This window comes from Delphinus delphis, chromosome 5, assembly GCF_949987515.2.
Source record: "Delphinus delphis chromosome 5, mDelDel1.2, whole genome shotgun sequence".
NCBI lineage: Eukaryota > Metazoa > Chordata > Mammalia > Artiodactyla > Delphinidae > Delphinus > Delphinus delphis.
In genome coordinates, this window is record NC_082687.1 from 13,570,825 (window position 1) to 13,594,330 (window position 23,506).

The 23,506-nt window shown below is 35.8% G+C and overlaps 1 protein-coding gene across 6 annotated transcripts in view; it reads left to right on the plus strand.

The window, feature by feature from the left end:
• PDLIM5 (PDZ and LIM domain 5) overlaps positions 1-23,506 on the plus strand; it is a 214,722-nt gene that overhangs the window by 135,504 nt on the left and 55,712 nt on the right. The window contains exons 8-10 of one of the 6 annotated variants that reach the window (XM_060011999.1): positions 14,731-14,847; positions 16,921-17,058; positions 17,789-17,920. The exons of the other annotated variants lie outside the window; for them this stretch is intronic. Coding sequence (XP_059867982.1) covers positions 14,731-14,847; positions 16,921-17,058; positions 17,789-17,920 — 387 coding nt within the window. The remainder of the gene's footprint in view (positions 1-14,730; positions 14,848-16,920; positions 17,059-17,788; positions 17,921-23,506) is intronic. 6 annotated transcript variants of the gene reach the window in all.

Sequence of the window (23,506 nt, forward strand, 5' to 3'; positions counted from 1 at the left end):
ACCTAGAGACAAATGACAATGAAAACACGACAATCCAAAACCTGTGGGATGCAGCAAAAGCAGTTCTAAGAGGGAAGTTTATTGCTATACAAGCCCACCTCAATAAACAAGAAAAATCTCAAACAATCTAACCTTACACCTAAAGGAACTAGAGAAAGAAGAACAAACAAAACCCAAAGTTAGCAGAAGGAAAGAAACCATAAAGATCAGGTCAGAAATAAATGAAATAGAAACAAAGAAAACAATAGCAAAGATCAATAAAACTAAAAGCTGGTTCTTTGAGAAGATAATCAGAATTGATAACCCTTTAGCCAGACTCATCAAGAAAAAGAAGGAGAGGACTCAAATCAATAAAAATAGAAATGAACATGGAGAAATTAGAACAGACACCTCAGAAATACAAAGCATCCTAAGAGATTACTACAAGCAACTCTATGCCAATAAAATGGACAACCTGGAAGAAATGGACAAATTCTTAGAAAGGTATAAGCTTCCAAGACTGAATCAGGAAGAAACAGAAAATATGAACAGACCAATCACCAGCACTGAAATTGAAACTGTGATTAAAATCCTTCCAACAAACAAAAGCCCAGGATGAGATGGCTTCACAGGTGAATTCTATCAAACATTTAGAGAAGAGCTAACACCCATCCTTCTCAAACTCTTCCAAAATATAGCAGAGGGAGGAACAATCCCAAACTCATTCTACGAGGCCACCATCACCCTGATACCAAAACCAGACAAGGATGTCACAAAGAAAGAAAACTACAGGCCAATATCACTGATGAACATAGATGCAAAAATCCTCAACAAAATACTAGCAAACAGAATTCAACAGCACATTAAAAGGATCATACACCATGATCCAGTGGGATTTATCCCAGGTATGCAAGGATTCTTCAATATTCGCAAATCATTCAATGTGATACACCATATTAACAAATTGAAGAATGAAAACCATATGATCATCTCAATAGATGCAGAACAAGCTTTTGACAAAATTCAACACCCATTTATACTAAAAACTCTCCAGAAAGTGGGCATAGAGGGAACCTACCTCAACATAATAAAGGCCATATATGACAAATCCACAGCAAACATCGTTCTCAATGGGGAAAAACTGAAAACATTTCCTCTAAGATCAAGAACGAGACTAGGATGTCCACTCTCACCACTATTATTCAACATAGTTTTGGAAGTCCTAGCCACGGCAATCAGAGAAGTGTAAAGAAATAAAAGGAATACAGATTGGAAAAGAAGAAGTAAAACTGTCACTGTTTGCCAATGACATGATACTATACATAGGGAATCCTAAAAATGCCACCAGAAAACTACTAGAGCTAATCAATGAATTTGGTAAAGTTGCAGGATACAATATTAATGCATAGTAATCTCTTTCATTCCTATACACTAATGATGAAAAATCTGAAAGAAAAATTAAGGAAACCCTCCCATTTACTATTGCAACAAAAAGAATAAAATACCTAGGAATAAACCTACCTAGGGAGACAAAAGACCTGTATGCAGAAAACAATAAGACACTGATGAAAGAAATTAAAGATGATACAAACAGATGGAGAGATATACCATGTTCTTGGATTGGAATAATCAATGTTGTGAAAATGACTGTACTATCCAAAGCAATCTACAGATTCAATGTAATCCCTATCAAATTACCAATGGCATTTTTTACAGAACTAGAACAAATCATCTTAAAACTTGTATGGAGACACAAAAGACCCCGAATAGCCAAAGCAGTCTTGAGGGAAAAAAACGGAGCTGGAGGAATCAGACTCCCTGACTTCACACTATACTACAAAGCTCTATTAATCAAGACAATATGGTACTGGCACAAAAACAGAAACACAGATCAATGGAACAAGATAGAAAGCCCAGAGATAAATCCATGCACCTATGGTCAACTAATCTATGAGAAAGGAAGCAGGGATATACAATGGAGAAAAGACAGTCTCTTCAATAAGCGGTGCTGGGAAAACTGGACAGCTACATGTAAAAGAATGAAATTAGAACACTCCCTAACACCATACACAAAAATAAACTCAAAATGGATTAGAGACCTAAATGGACAACTGGACACTATAAAACTCTTAGAGGAAAATATAGGAAGAACACTCTTTGACATAAATCACAGCAAGATCTTTTTTGATCCACCTCCTAGAGTAATGGAAATAAAACCAAAAATAAATGGGACCTAATGAAACTTCAAAGCTTTTGCACAGCAAAGGAAACAATAACCAAGACAAAAAGACAGCCCTCAGAATGGGAGAAAATATTTGCAAATGAATCGACGGACAGAGGATTAATCTCCAAAATATATAAATAGCTCATGCAGCTCAATATTTAAAAAAACAAACAACCCAATGCAAAATGGGCAGAAGACCTAAATAGACATTTCTCCAAAGAAGACATACAGATGGCCAAGAAGCACATGAAAAGTGTCCAACATCACTAATTCTTAGAGAAATGCAAATCAAAACTACAGTGAGGTATCACCTCTCACCAGTTCGAATGGGCATCATCAGAAAATCTACAAACAACAAATGCTGGAGAGGGTGTGGAGAAAAGGGAACCCTCTTGCACTGTTGGTGGGAATGTAAATTGATACAGCCACTTTGGAGAACAGTATGGAGGTTCCTTAAAAAACTGAAAATAGAATTACCATATGATCCAGCAATCCCACTACTGGGCATATACCCAGAGAAAACCATAATTCAAAAAGACACATGCACCCCAATGTTCATTGCAGCACTATTTACAATAGCCAGGTCATGGAAGCAAGCTAAATGCCCATCGCCAGGCAAATGGATAAAGAAGGTGTGGTACATATATACAATGGAATATTACTCAGCCATAAAAAGGAAGGAAATTGAGTCATTTGTTGAGACGTGGATGGATCTAGAGACTGTCATACAGAGTGAAGTAAGTCAGAAAGAGAAAAACAAATATATTAACGCATGTATGTGGAACCTAGAAAAATGGTGCAGATGAACTGGTTTACAGGGCAGAAGTTGAGACACAGATGTAGAGAACAAACGTATGGACACCAAGGGGGGAAAAGTGCAGTGGGGTGGGAATGGTGGTGTGCTGTATTGGACGATTGGGATTGACACGTATACACTGATGTGTATAAAACTGATGACTAGGGCTTCCCTGGTGGCGCAGTGGTTGAGAGTCCGTCTGCTGCTGCAGGGAATACAGGTTCGTGTCCTGGTCCGGGAAGATCCCACATGCTGCGGAGCGGCTGGGCCCATGAGCCACGCGTGGTGGCTGAGCCTGCGCGTCTGGAACCTGTGCTCCACAATGGGAGAGGCCACAACAGTGAGAGGCCCGCGTACCACCAAAAAACAAAACAAAACCTGATGACTATTAAGAACCTGCAGTATAGAAAAACAAACAAACAAACAAATAATACTAAACTTTCTTTGGGTTATTTCTATGGAAATATGTTAATATAAATGTTTCAGACATTACACCAAATTTCTAAAAATCTTAAGAAAAAAAGAAACAGCTGGCATATTATTAGTTAGATATTAGTACTGAAAGCTAATAGTAATATGTGGCCTACCATATAGAGAATTATGGGATGCCATAGAAAATTTTCATTTAAAAATAAGTCTTTTAAAAGCATATATACCTAAAATATATCATTGTGCCAAGCACCATACAATTTATTTTAAGTTAAAGTGTGATTTTCTTGAACTCACTATTTTCTCAGTTTCTATTTTGTATAGTACAATATTTATCTAATAGGCAGTTTCAAATTTTTTATGCCTGTATAGGCTTATATAAATATATAAAGCAGCATTTTAGTTTAGCAAAAAGATGCCTAAAATTATCATGATCAAAACATACTTTTATTAGTCTTTCTTTTCTCTCGTTCAAGGAATGGTGGGTTCTGATTTTTCATATATTATGATTAAGAATTATAATGTATGATGTGCTTTCCCAGTTTTCAAAGACTTCAAATATAATCCTCAAGGGAGGAGTGACTGCCTCTCCCTTTAGTTGGAAAACAGTACAAACTCCAGTCACAAGTTACATTACCCAAAACTGAAGCAGTTATAGAAAAAAACTATCCTCTTCTAGGCTGTCCACTGGCACTAACTAATGTCCATGCGATTTGCAGCTGAAGGCCATCGGTACAGATGTTAAGTTGCTTCTTGAACAGAATCTTATTGCCTTTGTACATTCATTGAAAGTTTAGAAAGCAGAACCTACGTAAGTGCTTCCAAACACTCTTTTTACAGCAAGGTTTTAAACATTTTAGCTTGTTCACAGATAGTCACAGGATCCACATAAAATAGATGAATGAAGAAACACAGTTTGCTGACCTGCCATGTCTTCATTATTGCTGTTTCACAAATATACTGGACTCGTGTTGCCTATCCTTATTAGGACACATGTCATTTGAGTAAATTACCTAAAGCTCTCCTCTGTAAGCTATGCAGAGAAATCAGGAATCATTCCCTAGGCTCATATTCTCACATATCTTCATGAGGTAGGAATTAACAGTCAGATTTGCCCCCCAACACAGAATACCAAGGCTTTCACAGCATAGTCTAATTTTAAAAAGTAAAAATAAAACATTTACAGCTAGATAGAATCACTTAGCCTATATTATCATATGCATTCCTGCAAAGCATTTCACCAACCTGGAAAAAAGACCACAGGTTCAAAAAAATGGGTATATAACCAAACAATAATTATTGTCTGTTGCAAAATATGGTATTTGTAATTTATCTCCTTTCATTTTCTACTGTTGGATTACACTGTCCTAGGCTAATACTGGTTTGGTAACTATAATGTAAAGGTCGCCATCTATTGAACATTAGTAATTACTACACTTGAATTTCTTGTGGGAAAAGTACTTATAAAATGATTGAAGCGAGAAACATAGTTCCTATCTACTCTGTATTTTCACACACAAATTGTTTAATTCTCTGTTTAATTATGGAATTACTTGGGTACTTTTCCCAAATTAAACTGGGAAGACTAGCATTTATGAAGTTTTTTTCATAAAAATCAATATTCATAATAAGCAAAAATTGACTTTCATAGTCCAGAATATGCACTGAGTTCTTTGGAAGTTTTATCAGGCCAGCAGTGCTTCTCTTATGATGCTGTTTGAATAAATTCTTTTCTCTTCACCTTTAGAGAGGTACATTTAACAGCAAAATTACTTTATTGAATTAAACGAGAAAAAAAGGAACTTATTTTCTTCACTAATACTCAATATTGCAGATACCTCCTGCAGCTTACTTTTTTAATTCAAAAGAAATTACAGCTTAAAATGATTAATTAGGGGTAATGATAATAGACAGTCTTCCCCATGGTGGAAGGCTTAATTTTCTATCTTTTCCCACTGTTCAGTTTTACGTATTTCAGTCATGTTGAAAATTTCAGAAGCCCAAGTTTTTCTACCTTTATGTGAAGATGTGTTTATTATGATGGTATGATTTTATAAAAGGAAATTGAAATAGTATATTACATAGTGTAGCATAAAGCATATGACAGGTATGGACATCTAGACGTCCTAATTTTCTTCTTAGTCAAATTAAAGAACTCTATTTTCAAGTTACATTAATCTTAAAAGCGGTCTCAATTGTCCATGTTTTCTTTTATATTTCTCTATTTTTATATCTATTAACAGTTGTACATTGAGTGCTGCTTCTTTGTCCAACTTAGATATAGGCGTTCATCTCCCAGGTTCACCTAATCAATTACTTCTGAAGAGTCTGTATTCATTTCTTTGAACAGAAGAATATGTTAAAGCTAGGATAACACCTCATCAATTTTTGAGTTAGTGGTACCTATGTATTTTATCTTTTCACATACTTTATGTATCCCAATATGCTCATAAATATCCTCGTAATTCATGGATAGGAAAAATATTTGAGGATAAATTTCTGAAAGATTCTAATGGCTTCAGGCAGTTGTATATCACTGTTTAGATAATGGGTGAACATGAGGTTTTAATACAAAGAAGTGAAACTTTTAAACAAACTTGGTATACTCAAACTTATCCTTTGCTTACAGCAATGGAATCAAATATCTCTTGTTAAAATCAGCAAATCTCTTAGCAGTGATACTAGCAGGGATATTGAAGCAGTACCACATGCATGTTCAGAAAATATACATACACATAACAGTCATTTAAGTGTAAAAGATGAAAACAACCTGGCAACGTTAATTAAAGAGATAAAAAAAAGTTTAAAAAAAAAAGGTATGTCAAGGATTATTAAAATAATAAATGCTGGTTGTTGAAAGATCATAACAAGCAAACAAAAGTCACTCAAACCCAGAGATAAATACCGAAGAAGTTTAGGTTTATTTACCTTCTGGAGGAAATTGAAGCCCCAGGTAGAAAGTTGTTCTTAATGAGCTCCCTGGAGTCTCTTTTTCTCAATGATTTATAGCGTAAGTATTTAGAGAACTTACAGATGAGATTTGTGAAGTAACACAATTTTTCTTTTTTTAAGTCTGGAGAATGGGTAAGTAGAAGACTGGGAACAGGAAATATAGTGCTGATTTTCAAAAAGAAAAAAGGTCAGCTTCTAAACTATAAACTAGTTTGAACTTGAGGTCACCTGAAAAAAAGTCTAGAAGGCATTCTTAAAAGCCAGCTAGTGAGCACTGAGAAAAGGAGGGCAGGATTGCCAAGACCGAGAATTAAGTTCTCAAGAAACAAATCACCCAACTAACACATTTTGGATAGATTGGAGGAAATGTTAATTTTAACAGATTATCAAAGAAAAACTTTTCAGATCCCATTTAATTTAATAATAAAATGAGGCTAATGATTATCAAGTTTTTAGATTCATAACAGATTGAAGGAGTTTTAACCAAAGGCTGTTGTTTAAAGATGAATCAGCGCCTTGGATGAGGACCTCTACGGCTTACTGCCTAAACTTGTGGGTGACATGAAGCAGGGAGGTATATCATTCATGTTTCATAACCAGATCCTCCTTCAAAAATATATTGGCCGTGTAGGAAAATGGACCAAATCTAGTTTAAAGTAAATGAAAGAAATTTCATATGGTTTATGTGCAGTTTGGATCACATCATTTGCTCTTCTGGGACATATGCAGGGGTGGGGTTGGGATACGGTTAACAAAAACTAATACTTGAAAAACTAGGGGTTTTAGAAGAAAATGAACCCAATATGAGTTTGTCATGTCATATGGCCTCTAAAATTATAAGGCAAGTCATAGTTCTGTTCTGTGCTAGTAAACGTTAACGTGGCATATTGTGTTTTATCTGTGGCATTGACCTCTGACAATTGCATAGATAATCCCAAGAAAATCAACTGGAACGTCATGGGACATTGAAGCTGTCTTTGGGTCAGAGGCAGTTATATGAGTGCCTGGTTTTCGCTGATAATATGAGCTAGTTCCTTGACCTGAATCCACAGCTGTGTCTTCTTCCACAAACATTCTCCCTCAGTCTCAGGCCTCATAGATGGCAGTGGAGAGTGACAGGCAAATTGAGTGAAGAAGTAGTCAGGGGGCAGATCACTTATTGCCTTGTAGGTCGTGTTAAGGGGTTTAGATTCTTACCTCAGTTAAATAGGAAGTCAGATATAGGATTTTAATCATGGAAGTAACATCTGATGTATGGTTTTAAAAGATCACTCTGAATACTATGGAAACTTGATTTTAAGGGAGAAATAATGAAAGCAGGAGGCTAGTTCTGTGTATTTTCTTATTTCAGGCAAGAGTTGGTAGTGGCTTAGGCCATGAAGTTCCTAATAGAGATGCAGAGAATTGGGCGGGTTTATATTTTAGAGGAAGAACTAACAGGAGTGTAGGAATCGTGGGTGGGGGAGATTGGTGATGGATAATGGAAAATTGCTGAGTCAGTGAGTTTGGTAAGAATTAATTCGGTTGGTAAGAGTCAGTGAAATTGATGAGTCACTTCAGTACAGTAAAAAAGCTAAGGGCATCAAGAGGTAGAGGAGAGAGTGAGTTAGGAAAAAAGGGGCTTAAAATCCAGATTTTAGACATGTTATACTTGTTGATGAAAAAGCAGAGGTTTTGAATGTTGGAGTGCGTGGCTAGTGTATTCCAGGCCTAAGACTTAACTGTAGAGGGATTATCCTTGAAGTGAAGAAGTCAGAGAATTCAGCAGTCGCGTCCTTCAGTGATTCAGCATGAGAACATTGAAGTCATCAAGAAAGATTGTTGGACTGGGGTAAAGAGGAAGACAGTGAGCCGGGGGCTCAAGCAAACGGTGGGCGAGGTCGAGACAAGACAGTGACTGGGTGCAGAGTCAGTGGTGTCGTCTGGTGACACAGGCCTCCAAGGACTTGGCATTTTGCAGGATCAAAGATGATTGAGGGTGTCAGAAACAGTAATGAGAAGGACATCTATCTCCAGGTTTATAAACATATGCAGTGTGAAAGAAAAGGGACTTCTGTTTGAGGGAACTACAAGGAAGGTATAGAGTGGTGTAGAGGGTTTGTGAGGGCTGAGAGGGATGGAAAATGGATCAGATTAGGAGATACACAAAACAGTAAAGAAATGAGTTCAGGAGGTGATGGACGACTCAAGGGATCTGTACTTCTGGTTGTGGCAGGTAGACAGGGATGGAAAGTATGATGGGACTGATCCTCGTGGTCTGTTAGAGGGAAGTGGACACCAGACTGTAAGCTTCATGGGAGGAGCTTCAGGTGGGCAATATGCCTGGCGTAAAGTGGGACTTCAAATATTTTGTTGTTGAATGAATGAGTGGACGCAATGAGTGACTGAATGGGAGAGCTCAGCACGTGTGATCCAGAACATTTAGCCAGAGAGCATGTGGCCCTTGACTTTTGTTGTCTAACGTTGGAAGGACATTCTCGCTGCGCATGGGGTACTGTGGCAGCTTTCTCAAGACACGTGGCTTCTCCAAGGACTCACAATGGTGGCTGTTGAACACTAGGCATTCAGACAGATTTATTTATATTTTCAAATTGGTAACAGATTGACTGAACACTGTTGAATAATACATTCTTTTAATCTGAATTTGGAGAAATACTTTTATCATATATTAATTCTTTTTGTAATGTTAAGATTACATTACTACTAGCAAATGGCAGATTTTTGCCCCATAGAAGAAGCTATTCCTAACTAGTAGAAATCACTGAAATCACTAATAGGAATGATCCAGTGATGAAACTGATGATGCACAGCGAGAGGAGCTAAGGTTAGTGGTAAGGACGCTGCTGTTACTGAGGGACTCATACTTTTATCAGGGGATTGTTACAAGTGATTTTTAAGTTGGTGTTACACCTTAAAATCATTATAGTTTATTGGTATTTTTTATAGACATAGTATAAATATATGCTCATTCTTTACCTATCATATCTTTAGACCCCATACTACATTTTCTCTGAAGAGATCAAGGAATAGTATAGATAACTAAAGAGTTCACATCATATTAAGACTGGACATTTAATAACGTAAGATCCATTACGGGAAGGCAAGAGCAGAGAAATGCGTGAAAGCTAAGGCGGAGTTTGAAAGGCGCTGAAGAAAATGGGATATAACGACAAAGAGCAAATTCTTTCCGCCTAACAAATAAGTTCCAGTTCCTTCAGGATCTCCCTTTAGGTTTCCCTCTTTTCTTTGCATCGGTAAATTAGAAAGCTCCAAGAGAAGTTTCTCTGAGCCAGTCCTTTTCTTTTGCTCTCACAAAAAATAAACCTCATTTTATTTATTGAGGTGATATTATTATTTACTTCATAATCTTCTTTTAACCTCTGACACTTAGTCCCCTCGTCCCCTCCATGTGCAAATGAAGGAGGCGCCTACTTGCTGATTTTTATATTCTCTTCAAGATGCCATTTATAATACCTGTAGAATTAGCAGGCTCAAATAATGTTTTTAGGCTGCTAAAGAAACAAAGGCTGTCGGAGTTAATTAGTAAATTTAGCTTGTGATTAAGAGCATCAGAAATTTCCCACTGAGGTTTAGTTTTTTTAATTTTCCAAAGGGGAGATTGTAGTTACAAGTGAACACACTCGCCATATTTATTGTCAGGAAGCCAGTGGAAGATACCCATTTTCCCTGACGGCAAGCAGTTTCCTTGGCTAAAATAAATAGCTTTGCTATACCAGTGAACCCCAAAAGCACAAAATACAACCACGATCCTGGTATATCCCACTTTCTGCTTAGCAGTATTATTCCGTGAATGTTTGCTTTGTGGAAGAGTGAAAATACCAACAACAACCTGTTGTCATTTTCCTCCTTTACCTGCTATAAAATACATATTTTAAGATATCTGAATTTCTCTTATTGAAAACCTGCCATGTAGGGATGCAATAAGTCCCTTTCTTTGATTATTTTGTGACATTGCTGTGGAAAGTGACAAAGCACTGAAATTTGTAGCTGGAGACTTGAAGTTTTCATAGTGCAAAGGAAAGTTTCTGCATTCTTTCTCAAGCTTAGCCCTTGGGAAGAATTTATCCTTACGTAGGTTGGATGTCATTCCATCAAAATATGGATGAGCCAAATTAACATTTTGAAATTCTATTACTGATGCTGCGTTTTACCATCCTGCCACCAGGAATAGCCAGTGAAATAGTACTAGAAATAGGCAAGTGTAGAGATAGGGTCAGAGCACAGAAGACGGAAGAAGAGAAGGCGTTGTCAGTTGGGTCCTATGTTGAGACTAAGTGAAATGAGGAATGAACCCCAGAAGATGAAACAGTATGTTTCCACCTGTGTGAGGTATCTACAGTGGTCAGATTCATAGAAACAGAAAGCAGAATGGTGGTTACCAGGAGCTGGGGGAAGGAGGGAAGGGGAGTTGTTATTTAATGGGTATAGAGTTTCAGATTTGCAAGATGAAAAAGTTCTGGAGATCTGTTTCACAACAGTGACTATACTTAACACTACTGAACTGTACCTTTAAAATTGGTGAAGATGGTAAGTTTTTTTAAATTGAATTATAGTTGATTTACAATGTTGTATTCAAGTTTCAGGTGTACAACAAAGTGATTCAGTTGTACATATTCTTTTTCAGATTGTTTTTCGTTATAGCTAAGATGATAAATTTTATGTTGTGTTTTTTACCACAATAAAAAGAAAATGAGGAATGCAAATTGTCAATTGAATTTAGCCCCAGAGAGGTCACTTGTGACCTCAGCAAGGATATGGCTTTCTAGGGGTTGGGGAGTGAGCCCCAGTGAGGCAGTGGAAGAGGGGCAGGCAGGTGAGGAAATGGAGACTACGTGAGTAAATGGTTATTTCGCAGAGTTTGAATGTTAAGGTGAGTTGGAAAATAGAAGCTGAAGGTACTTTTGTTGTTGTTGTTGTTTTAAGAGCATTTTTGAATGGGGGTGCTTTCTATAAAGCCTGCAGTGGGGAACTGGAAAAAGTGAGAGAAACAGAGATTGATTAATTGAGGCCCCTGAGAAAAAGGGAGGAGCTAGAGTCCACAGCATAAGGATGTTGCTCTTTGACAGTTGTCAGGACTGGTGGATAGAGAGTTCCTCACGCTGGTCCTGCAGGATGGTCAGGTTGGTAAGTTAATAAGGTGGGCAACCTCACGCCTGCTTTGCCTGGGCAGATAGCTAACATGGGTCCCCGATTTCCCCACGGAAAAGCGTACAAAGACTCAGTGCGGAGATTATGCCAAGAAAGGCACAACTGCAGAGAGAGATAATGCACAGATAGCTTTTTGTTCATTTTTCCTGAGAAAAGCAGGCCAAAAGGCTGCAAGCCCAACTCTCCCGATATATCTGGGAAGTCTTCATACCTCTCTCTGGTGAGAAATGGAAACTCAAGTAATAGACAAAGCAGAAAGTCTGGCTGCTGTAGAGGTGCTATTAATCAGAGCTTCTTCCAACCCTAAAAAGAATAAATATTAAGGAATGACAATGAGAATAGATATTGATGTCTGTTCCATATTAAATGAGGTAATTTTAGATTTTCTTAAGTCTAGTATTGGCTAAGCAAAGGAATAGGTAATCAGTGTGTGTGTAACACATGGGAAACCTCCCAAGTGCATTTGTTTGGAAACTTGGAGATCTGGCTTTCAAAGGTATCTCATGAATTATATGAACTTTATTCTCAAGTGGCATTCACTTTTCCAATCCACCTAGTTTGTGGAGGTGTTGGAAAACTCAAATTCTCCAATTCACTCTTTTTTCTTACCTGTCCTCATTATATATTATTATATAGGTATTGATAATTCTTTATAACTGTATTTTCTTTTTTCCAAGATACTGATACTTCTTTATATTTTAAAGGACATTTTAAAAGGTATTTTTGGAGTTCTAGTCACTTCTTTGAGGTTGATCTCATATCAATTCTTAAGCAGTAATACCTGTTTCACCTGAATTGGGAAGCAGTCTCTAGAAGGTACAAATATGTTCTGAGAAATACGTGTGTATCGTGAGTGAGTCTGTATTTGAAAACAGTAAGTTTCTTTCATGCATTTATTCAGCAAATACTTGTTGTTTACTGTGTGGTAAGCACTTTGTTATACCAGTGAACATAACTGTCCCTGACCTCGGGGGCTTCTACTCTAGCGAGGGAGTCCAGATTCAAACAAATAAGCACACAAATTGTATAATTGTAATAATAACAAATTCTGTGAAGAAAAAGTACAGGGTAGTATGAAAGTGTATGACGTGGGCAACCTTAAGGTGGGGAATCAGGGAAGCCTCCCTGAGGAGGTGATATTTAAGCTGAGGCCAGAAGGATACTTAAGAATTAGCATAGTAAAGGTGTGGCAGAGAGGTGGGTATAGAAAGTGAGAATAGACTCCACAGAGGCCTTGAGGTGAGAAGAAGTTTGGCCTGTTTAAGAAGAGATGGAAGACCAGTTGGACTGGAGCAAGCCAAAGAGAAAGCTCCATAAGAAAGGCTGGCGAGTAGGGAGCCCAGGATCACAGCTGTCCTTAGAGCAGTGCTGGAAGTATCTAAGAACCAGACAGGATCAGATTTGTGTGTTAAAAGTTCACTCTGGTAGCTGTATGGAAACATTATTCTGTATGACAGGAGGCAGCAAACTTTTCCTGTAAAAAAGCCAGATAGTAAATATAATAAATTTTGTGGGTCATATGGTCTGTTGGAACTACCCAACTCTCCATGTTTTATGAAAGTAGCCGAGACATATGTAAGTGAACAAACCTGGCTTTGTTCTATAAAATTTATTTATGGATGCTGAAATTTCAATTTAATACAGATTTTTATGTGTCGTGAAATATTCTTTTTATTTCTTTAAAACCACTTAAGGAACTTCCCTGGTGGCGCAGTGGTTAAGAATCTGCCTGCCAGTGCAGGGGACACGGGTTAGATCCCTGGTCTGGGGAGATCCCACATGCCGCGGAGCAACTAAGCCCGTGCGCCACAACTACTGAGCCTGCGCTCTAGAGCCCACATGCCACAACTGCTGAAGCCCACGAGCCACAACTACTGAAGCCCACGTGCCTAGAGCCCGTGCTCCTCAACAAGAGAAGCCACCACAGTGAGAAGCCCACACACCGCAACAAAGAGTAGCTCCCGCTCTCCACAACTAGAGAAAGCCCACGCACAGCAACAAAGACCCAATGCAGCCAAAAATAAAAAATAAATTAAATTAATTAATTAAAAAAAAAACACTTAAAAATATGAAAGCCATTCTTAGTTCCCAGGCCGTACACAGATAGGAAGCAGGCTGACCTGAGAGCCACAGTTTGCTGACCCCTGTTATAGTACTTATATTTATTTGTTTAACTTTTTTTACTCTGCCTCTTAAATGATGTTTTACTTCTACCTTGACATTTTTCTTAAGTTGTCTACATGTTTTTCAACACTCTGGTAAAGGTATGACCAACGCTAAATAAAAAATGGGAATATAACCCCTTCTTTTCTATTTCTTTATCTTAGTGTTACATTTTCCATTTGAAAATGACATGACTGACCCATTCTATTTTTTTATCCATAGGCTTTTTAAAAAATAATGGGTAGTTTTGTGTTTTTCCTGTTTATTTTTTTCTTCCAAAAGTGTTATACTTGGTGCTTTCTTCTTTCAGACCTAACGCTGAATTTTTCATCTTTTCTTTACCTGGTAATAGTTCTAAAATTTAATTCTGGCATTCAAAACAAAAACTGGTAGAGACATCAGAAGAACAAAGTGAATAATATTCAAACAACACAATTGCATGTAAACATTTGTTGTGTGACTAGATAAAATACTTACATCAAGATAAACAATATCCATATAATATCAGATCTGCAAATACATCATCTGACTTGAGGGGAATTCCTAGTTGCTTCTGTGTATTGCACTATTCAGCCCCACAAGATGCTGGAAAGCATAACGTAGTGGAAATTGTACAGATAGACTTGCTTTAAATTCCATCTGAGTCTTACTAGGTATATGATATTGGGCAATGTAATTAATTTCTTGGAGCCTAAGTTTCCCTGAAGCATGCAAAATACATAGTCAGTGATGGAAATTCCCATCCACCTTTCTTCCCCTGTAAGCATGATCTTTCATCACAAGAAAGTCGCCATGTTAAAAAATTAGGGGGAAAAACAGCCCATATTTGGTGATGGTGAGGGTGTTTGGTATTAGTTTTAATCTTACGCAGATATGAAGTTAAAAAAGAATCTAGCAATGTACTAGATTTTTGTACATTGTACAATGAACCAATGTACTTTTAAGGTAGTATACATGATAAATGTCTATACTTTTCATTAATATTTCCTCTGCCTTTATTTTACTTCTGAAAACTCAGGTTTGACAGTTCTCTGGAAGATCTACCTGAGAGTGGACCTCACCCACCTGCAACTCCTCAGGTTTTACATGTTGGTAGCCAAGTAGCCACACTTTCTAAAGTAACTACATATCCTAGGTAGAGTTTTTTCCTCTTGGTATGTCTAAATTTTAATGCTGGTGGTGAAATTAAAATACTAAAACTGTTTGACTAAAAAGGAAAAAGGGATCATAGATTACAGAACTGACATCACTAATATATAGACAAAGCTTGGCCTCAGCTTTGGAACACTGCTTTACACCGCTTTTACATTTTTAATTTTTTGTTTAGATTCTAAGTTTTAGTGTCAGGAAATCTGTGCCTTTTGTTTATTCACTGTGATTTGGAAAGTCAGCTTCCTTAAGTTTGACATAAGTCTGCTTTACTGAATTAGAGCATTCCCCTCTAAAAAAAGAGTGATAGAGATTATGTGTTCCAGTTGCCCAGATATTCTAAAGGTATTCTGGTTAATTCTTCTTGTGAGATTTTTCTGGACTCTGCTGATACTGAGTCTTTTTATATTATTATTTGTGATACAATATGATAAAAGAAATTCATTAGTTTCCTTTTCTTTTTACAGAAGAAGGATAATTTAGCTGATTTATTTTTTTAGCTGACTTTTTTATAGACTTCAGTTTCTCGTTATTATTCACCATTACTTCCCTCAAATAGTAGCCATTGCCTCAAAGATGCAGAGTAATTGAGAAACTCAAAGTTGTGTCACTGATAACTTTATTCTTCCACTTGGCATGACACTCATATTCCCCTGCTCTGCCACTGATAACATCTTTCTTTTCTCTTTCTCAGCCCCCATTCTTTATCTTCTAGCCATTCACAACAGTTAAAACATAGCCATAGAGTTCAGTTAAATTATAGACTTAACAAAAAATTATACTTAATTCTGTCTGTGTGTGTATATATATAATATATATTATATATGTAATATATATATTATATATATATATATTTTTAATGGCTTGCCACTGTTTTTTAAATTTGTCTTCTAATGGTTTGTAAAATTGTAGCCAGTGGAACTAGGAATAATGGATTATCAGATTCTTCTGACAGGGAGAAGAGACTTATGTCAACCCTCACAGTTTTAGACATCTGAGCTCTCATTAGCCTGGGTTGAGTTTGGTACATAATTACTTTGTTTTGGAGGTGGCCATTGTTACCAAATTTTGGAAAAGGTGATCGTAGTGTAGTGAGGATGTTCATTAAGAAGTTGCACTCATAAATGAAGGAGACACAGATTTCACCCCATGCATTTTAGACTTTCTTTTTACTTAATAAAAAAGAAATTCTCAAATTCCAATTTGATAACCAGACTTGAAAATCATTACAGTCCTAATGATGGAGTGTTAAGTCCTGTCTAGGTGTACGACCTTTTCTAAAAGACCAAAGGAAACTAATTATTATTTTAAGTAATAAGAATTCTGAAGATAAAATTTCATACCAGCATTTTTGAATCTTTACAGGGCTAACTGAAAATAGAAATGCAGTGTGTCCGCAGAGAAGGTGATCTTTTAGTCATATTCACTGTAATTACTGTTTATTTTACAAAGGTGCTTGCCATCCCCAAATAGTTTTACTCTCAGTATTTTAAAGTTATTTCTTGTCCATATTAATACATATTGCTGCTTTTGAATAGGCAGCTGGTTGTACCTGCTTCTCTTGAAAACACAAGTCTCATTAAAATGTGAGGCTCTGGGTGTATATCATCTCTAAGGTAAAACTCTTTATGTAGAGACTTTTTTGAAAAAATTAACATAACCTTCCTTCTTTCTCTGCTTACGGAAATTCACACTTCATGTTTGGATTCAGTTTCTACTTAGTTGTTGACAAATCAGTCTTCAAATGTGTGTTGTTATACTGATTTCATTATAAATAGGATTAGAGACAGTGAACTTAAAAACATTCAAAGAAAGTTTGTATGTTCAGAACATCAGTTTTACAGAGGATTATGTATCAGATTTGAATTTCTGAGAGAAATCCTAGCAACAGAAAATAAAGGACCCAAGCTCCTTTTACACTTGTGACATGTCACACCTTTATAAAATCTAAATATTAATATAGCATGGCTGCTATCTTATCTTTATTATGCTACCTCTTCTCACTTTCCTTTTTGTTCTTCTCCTCTGTTTTTCTTTCTCTACTGATCAATTTAAGCAGCTCCACAAGAAATGTGGCGACAAGTTCTTTGGAAGGGTCTCGAAACTTGCCTACCTTGTCTTCTCCTGCTAGATATAGTGCTGCCGTTCTGAGCAGCGCAGCCGCTACTGTGTCTGCTGTTCTTGCTGCAAAAACCAGGTAGAACTACATGTACAATGTGCGTCTCATGTGAACCCGGCACTTTTCACTGTCTTACAACTCACCTCCGAGAAAACTTACCCATTTGAAATAGTCACAGCCCTACTGTGAGATCTTCATTGTATTGGGGACATTTTTTCTAGGTTGCGGATATATCCCACAGTGTTTATTACTGATTTTTCTTTAAATTATCCTTTTATCTCTTTTCATTACCACCATTTATCTGTGATATTTCTCAGTTGTGTGGATTGTTGCATTTTGTTTGCCTTATTATCATTTTTAATCTTTATATCTGAAACACAATCCATTATAAATAGGTATTTTAAGTTTCTGTTGGTTTTACCTTCTCCCACTAACTGGTTATGTTTGAGGTTGATCTAAAGCCTAACTATTCTAATATCCCTTTCTCCTATAAAAATAGTAAAAACCTTTTTATTGTTGTGGGGTTTTGTTTTTACATAAGTTATAGTAGTCTTCATAGCTTTGAATGCTTTCCAAAAGATTGCCTTGATCAGTTTTGGTGAAAATTTAATCAATTCTGTATTAATGAGTAGAATAACATAATAGACTTTTCTCTTCGTCCTCTTTCCACTTCTTTGTTCTCTCTGTCTCTGTCCCTATCTCTCTCTTTCTCTGGAAATGTTTCAAATCATAAACTGTAAAAACTACATACTTTCTTCACTTGGTAGTGTGATTTTTCAACTTAAAACTCTTTCTGAATGCTCACCAGGCTCTCCAGTCCTGAAAAATATCACTCACTCCTGGATGCACTTTGCATCAGCCCTGTTTCCAAGCCTTTAGCTTTTTCGTATCTCCAGCCCTCGAGGAAATCAACTGGCTCTGTCCATGTTAAGAAAACCAGGTACTGGGAGAGCGGATGTCACAAGGGGTGGTTTGCTGTGGAAGGTACTGCTTTCTCTAACGCTGAAGTGTCATATTAACAGCCCAGATGAGAAAATCCTAGAGCTCATTTGTGTCCAGTTTTAAATTAACTGTAATTTCAATGCAGTGATAATGCACAAGCATGTTATTTTGTATGATTATTAACTTGCCTTTTAATCCTTTGTGACATCTTTTGTTAGCACATTTGATATTTGGTATGAAATTACGAGTAATAGTACAAGTATTTAACTTAGAGTAGAACCCTGTTTTTTATTGCATGGATGTTGCTATATGAGAAGAGTTAAATGTTTAGTAAAACATACCTTTATACCTTTTGAAAAAATGAAAAAGAATAATAAAATAATTGGTTTTGATTGGCTACTATCTTATAGCTCGTAGATATGAAGGTTTTATGTGGGCAAACAACTTAATTTTCTCCATATCTGGGAAATACTGAAACACAAAAATGAATTTTTCTCCTAAACTTAACAATTATGCTAAAATTACTAGGTATACCATAAAAATAAAAATATCTTAAGTATTTACTAAAGGTATAAGCTTAATGAAATGACTATATTATTTCTGACAGAACATAAAATTAATGACAGAGGGTACAACTATGACTATAATTCGTAAAAGCATGATATGACACAGGCTGCCTGTTGATCATGTGTTTGTGTCCTACCCACTGTTATGGATATTCTCATTATACTTAATTACAAGCATACCTCGGAGATATTACGGGTTTGGTTCCAAACCATTGCAATAAGGTAAATAATGCAATAAAGTGAGTCACAAATTTTTTGGTTTCCCAGTACATTTATATAAAAGTTATGTTCACACTATATTGTATTCTGTTAAGTGTGCAATAGCATTATGTCTAAAGTTAATGTATATATCTTAATTTAAAAATACTTTATTGCTTAAAAATGCTAACCATCATCTGAGCCTTCAGTGAGTCATAATCTTTTTGCAGTAGTAACATGAAAGATCACTGATCACCAATCACCATTAACAAATGTAATAATAATGAAAAAGTTTGAAATATTGTAAGGATTACCAAATTATGGCATAGAGACACTAAGTTAGCAGCAAATGCTTTTGGAAAAATGATGCCAATAGACTTGCTTGTTGCAGGGTTGCCACAAACCTTCAAGTTGTTAAAAAAAAAACTGCAATGTGTGCAAAGCACAGTAAAGTGCAATAAAATGAGGTGTCCCTGTATAATTCTAGATTACTTTTAAGGGAGAGTAAAACAGGGGGACAAACAGCAAAATATACAAGAGGTCATTGTACATTTTGCTCCAAGAAAAAATATACCCGAAATTATTTTATACTTGTGGAATTGTGATTGTTAAATGAGCAGAAATATTACATTGTCAGGGCTAAGTCTGTACAAAGACAGGTTACTAACTACCCTTGGAATAAAAGGTTCCTTTGAGAACCTAATGGAATGCTCTAAGCATTGATTGACATTAAATGGAGATGGGATGGGGAAAGATGCTGATTATGAGAAAATACTCCCTTTCTCCATTAGTACCATGCTCATTCAGCTTTTCGCTTTATATTCCAGTAAGTTATTTTGTTCTCCCTGTTTTAACAGAAAAAGAACAACATAAAAATCCTGGCATACCTTGTTTGATTGGAGAATTTTAATGCTTTTCATTTATCATTGTAAAACTGAGGACAGTTTTATAACTTTTTTGTATGTAGTTGTTACATGTAAGGCAATCTGTAAGCAGGAAAATTTACTCTAAAAGAAATGAATCCTAGATAGTTTTTCCTTCAAGTCAGGTGTCTTATTGTTTAAATAAACTTTTTGTTTTTGAAAAAAAGGTATGCCTGTACTTATGGACTAACTGAATATTTATCCATGCACCCACTTCTAGAGGAAGTGTTAGTAGTCATTTACATTACTTTTTATTAACAGCAATAGGCACAAACTAAATATGTTTCGATATTTGGGAAAGGAAAATGGTTCTCAACAAGGTAAGCTAGTTGGCATTCTGCAAAGCTGCAGTGCAGGGTTTCCTGAGGAGACCTTGCCACTTCAGTGAGAGGAGTACCAAAAGAGCAGTTGGGTTAATGTCAGAGGTATTTTATCTCTGATGTTTGCTTTTGTATAACAGTAATCTTTAAAATAAAATTATAATAAAGTGTAGTATAATACCAGAATTGTGCCTTTCTATTATAGTATATTTAACATGTTGAATTTTGATACAAAACGTCTAACTTAAAGAATTTTGCTTAGGAAAATACAAAAAATTTTCTTGTAAATAGGATTCTGGAACAAAGGAGACTCATGACTGCTCTATACATCTAGGTCCTTTCATAGAGTTCTGACAGGAGAATTCTATTGAAATTAAAAGTTGTTTATAATTATGACCTTCCAAAAATACTCCTTTTCTACTACTTCAGAATCTATGTATATCAATTTTTGTAAAACTTTAGCTAAAAACTATGTAGTTTAAACACTGATAATTAAACTTGCAATGTACAGCTGGCTTTTTAAAAAACATTTAAATGTGTAATTAGAATAAAAGTTACCTCCAGATTATTCTTTGAACAGATTTTCCTTTGAAAATAGACTTGAACTTTCCAACTGTTCCCAATCTGCAGCTGAAATTGATTTGTTGTAATAGTTAAACAAATGTGGGAAAAGAATGTAAACTCAAGATAAATCAGGTTGCTGACACTGAAAGTTAACTTCTCTTCGTTTTTCTTTTGTCCTCATTAGCTCAGTTTTGAAAAGAAACCTTTGCTCTGTCCGTATGTTTTTCTCCATTTTCAGTTTTTTGAGTATGAAACAGAATCTTTAGTATTCTTGAGATGGAAGTCATATTAATTTAACATTTTATTTCAGTGCTTGTTTATTTGGCAGACTAGTGAAAATAACCATATTTGATTGTTAGCTTCTGTGGTATTAGCCAACAGTATTTACGGATTTGCTCTGATTTCCTCACTAGAATCTTTCAGAAAGCATTTTAATTTTGTTTAGAATTTAGGTATACCTTAAACAATTTAAATTTAGAAAAAATATATGTGAGTCATTACTTCAGAAATAAGATACCAATCTAAGTATTCATGACATATTATATTAATAAATTAGTCATCAATTTGAAATATTTTGCTGTTAGTGATTACTGATAACATTTTCTTCCCAAATATAAAATTACATAGCCAGTGGCTTTACTAATTTTTTAATCTTTAGTATACGATACCTAATGTTTATGTATTTTCTTTAAATAGTAGCTAACAGTTAAAAATTAGAAAAAAAGACATGGGATATTTAGAGACCTATACATCATATATTCCAATATGTGATTGTCTAGATAAAACCTAATATCTTCCCATTACTACATTAAATATTTTAAGTTGATAGAGCTCTGTTTCCCCAGAGATTAACTTTACTGACCAATCCTGAATATAAATGTAAATGGAAGAACTTTCTTGCTTATAACTTAGATTTTTATAAATTCTTTATAATCTGCACACTCTTTGTATCTGAAGAGTACTGTTTAAGATGTAAACATCTTAGGCCTTTTGGGAGAGAATATATACAAGACTATGTACAAAGGATACAATAAAAAAAATGAAAACTTTTTTTGCTTATGAATTATAGTCCATGGGAATTTTAAGAAATATTGTGTTATTTAAAATTGAGGAAGCAGGATTGTGCCTGGTCTCAAAATCCTGGACCAGAACTATCTACAAACTACATTTAGAAGCAGAATTATTAGTACAGATGGAGGATGTTTATTTGATGAATGTATTTATTCCTGGATATCCTAGCTAGATATTACAAGATAATAGCGTTTCTTGAGCATATACTCTGCTCAGCACTGTGCTCAATACCTTACATGTGTTACATGTATTATCTCTACTGCCATACAGTAGGTCCTAGTTGTTTATTTTATATGTAGTAGTGTGTATCTGTTAATCCCAAACTCCTAATTTATCCCCCCTGCCCTTTTCCCCTTTGTTAACCATAAGTTTGTTTTCTATGTCTGTGTAGTCTATTTCTGTTTTGTAAATAAATTCATTTGCATCTTTTTTTTAGATTCCACACGAGTGATAGCATATGATATTTGCCCCTCTCTGTCTGACTTACTTCACTTAGTATGATAATCTCTAGGTCCATTTTTGTTGCTGCAAATGGCATTTTTTCATTCTTTAAAAATTTTTATTTTATATTGGAGTACAGTTGATTAACAATGTGGTAGTTTCAGGTGTACAGCAAAGTGATTCAGTTATACAAATACATGTATCTATTCTATTTCAAATTCTTTTCCCATTTAGATTATTACAGAGTATTGAGCACCATTCCCTGTGCTATGCAGTAGGTCCTTGTTGGTTATCTGTTTTTAAATATAGCAGTGTGTACATGTCAATCCCAAACTCCCTATCTATCCCTCCCCCAACACACATCCCCCATTGTAACTTTAAGTTCGTTCTCTAAGTCAGTGAGTCTGTTTCTGTTTTGTAAATAAGTTCATTTGCATCTTTTTTTTAGATTCCACATATAAGTGTTATCATATATTTGTATTTCTTTGTCTGACTTACTTCACTTAGCATGATAATCTCCAGGTACATCCATGTTGCCACAAATGGCAGTATTTCATTCTTTTTATGGCTGAGTAGTATTCCAATGTCTGTGTGTGTATGTATGTATGTATACGCCACCTATTTTATCTATTCATCTGTCGATGGACACGTAGGTGTCTTCTATGTCTTGGCTATTGTAAATAGTGCTGCTATGAACATTGGGGTGCACGTATCTTTAGAGTTTTCGTCTTTTCCAGATATATGCCCAGGAGTGGGATTGCTGGGTCATATGGTAACTGTTTGTAGGAGCCTCCATACTGTTCTCCGTAGTGGCTGCTCCAATTTACATTCCTACCAACAGTGCAGGAGTGTTCCTAAAAGTATTTTAACCTCATTTTACAAATGAGGAAATTTACCAAGTTTAAGTAACATATCAAGGTCACAATAAATGCACCAACCTCAAATAGTTTATAATGTAGTAGAGGAGCCAAGATACATAAAGAAGTTACTATTAATTAAGAAAAACCGTAGCTATTACAAATTGAAATGTAGCTTTATGCCATGCAGCTAATATCTGCCATGCATTGAAGCAAGGGGTGTCTTTACTTCTAGGAGATTGAGTGATTAAATAAAATATGTTAATTGCTTAGCGTAGTGCACAATGCATGATGGGTATTATTGTGCTACTACTCCTATTGCTAATTATGGATAAGGTTTGGACAGGTGCAGAGGGACAGTGGGGGAGCACCTTCCATGTAGAGCCTGGCAGAGATGTAGAGCTGTGGACAGAAAGGAGCTATGGCAAGAATATAGTTTGTGTAGCAGAGTGGTAGGAGATATGACTGAACAGAGAGATTGTAGCTCTATCTTAGAAGGCTTCAAATGTCAGGCCGACGTGTAACTTAGTCCTCTACTCTCTAAATGGTTGGATCTGGTCGACAGCATCTCCATCTTTTGTGAAGTGCCTTCTGGAAACAAACCTCTCATGGAAAGTGTTTCCTTTGGATGATTTTTCATATTA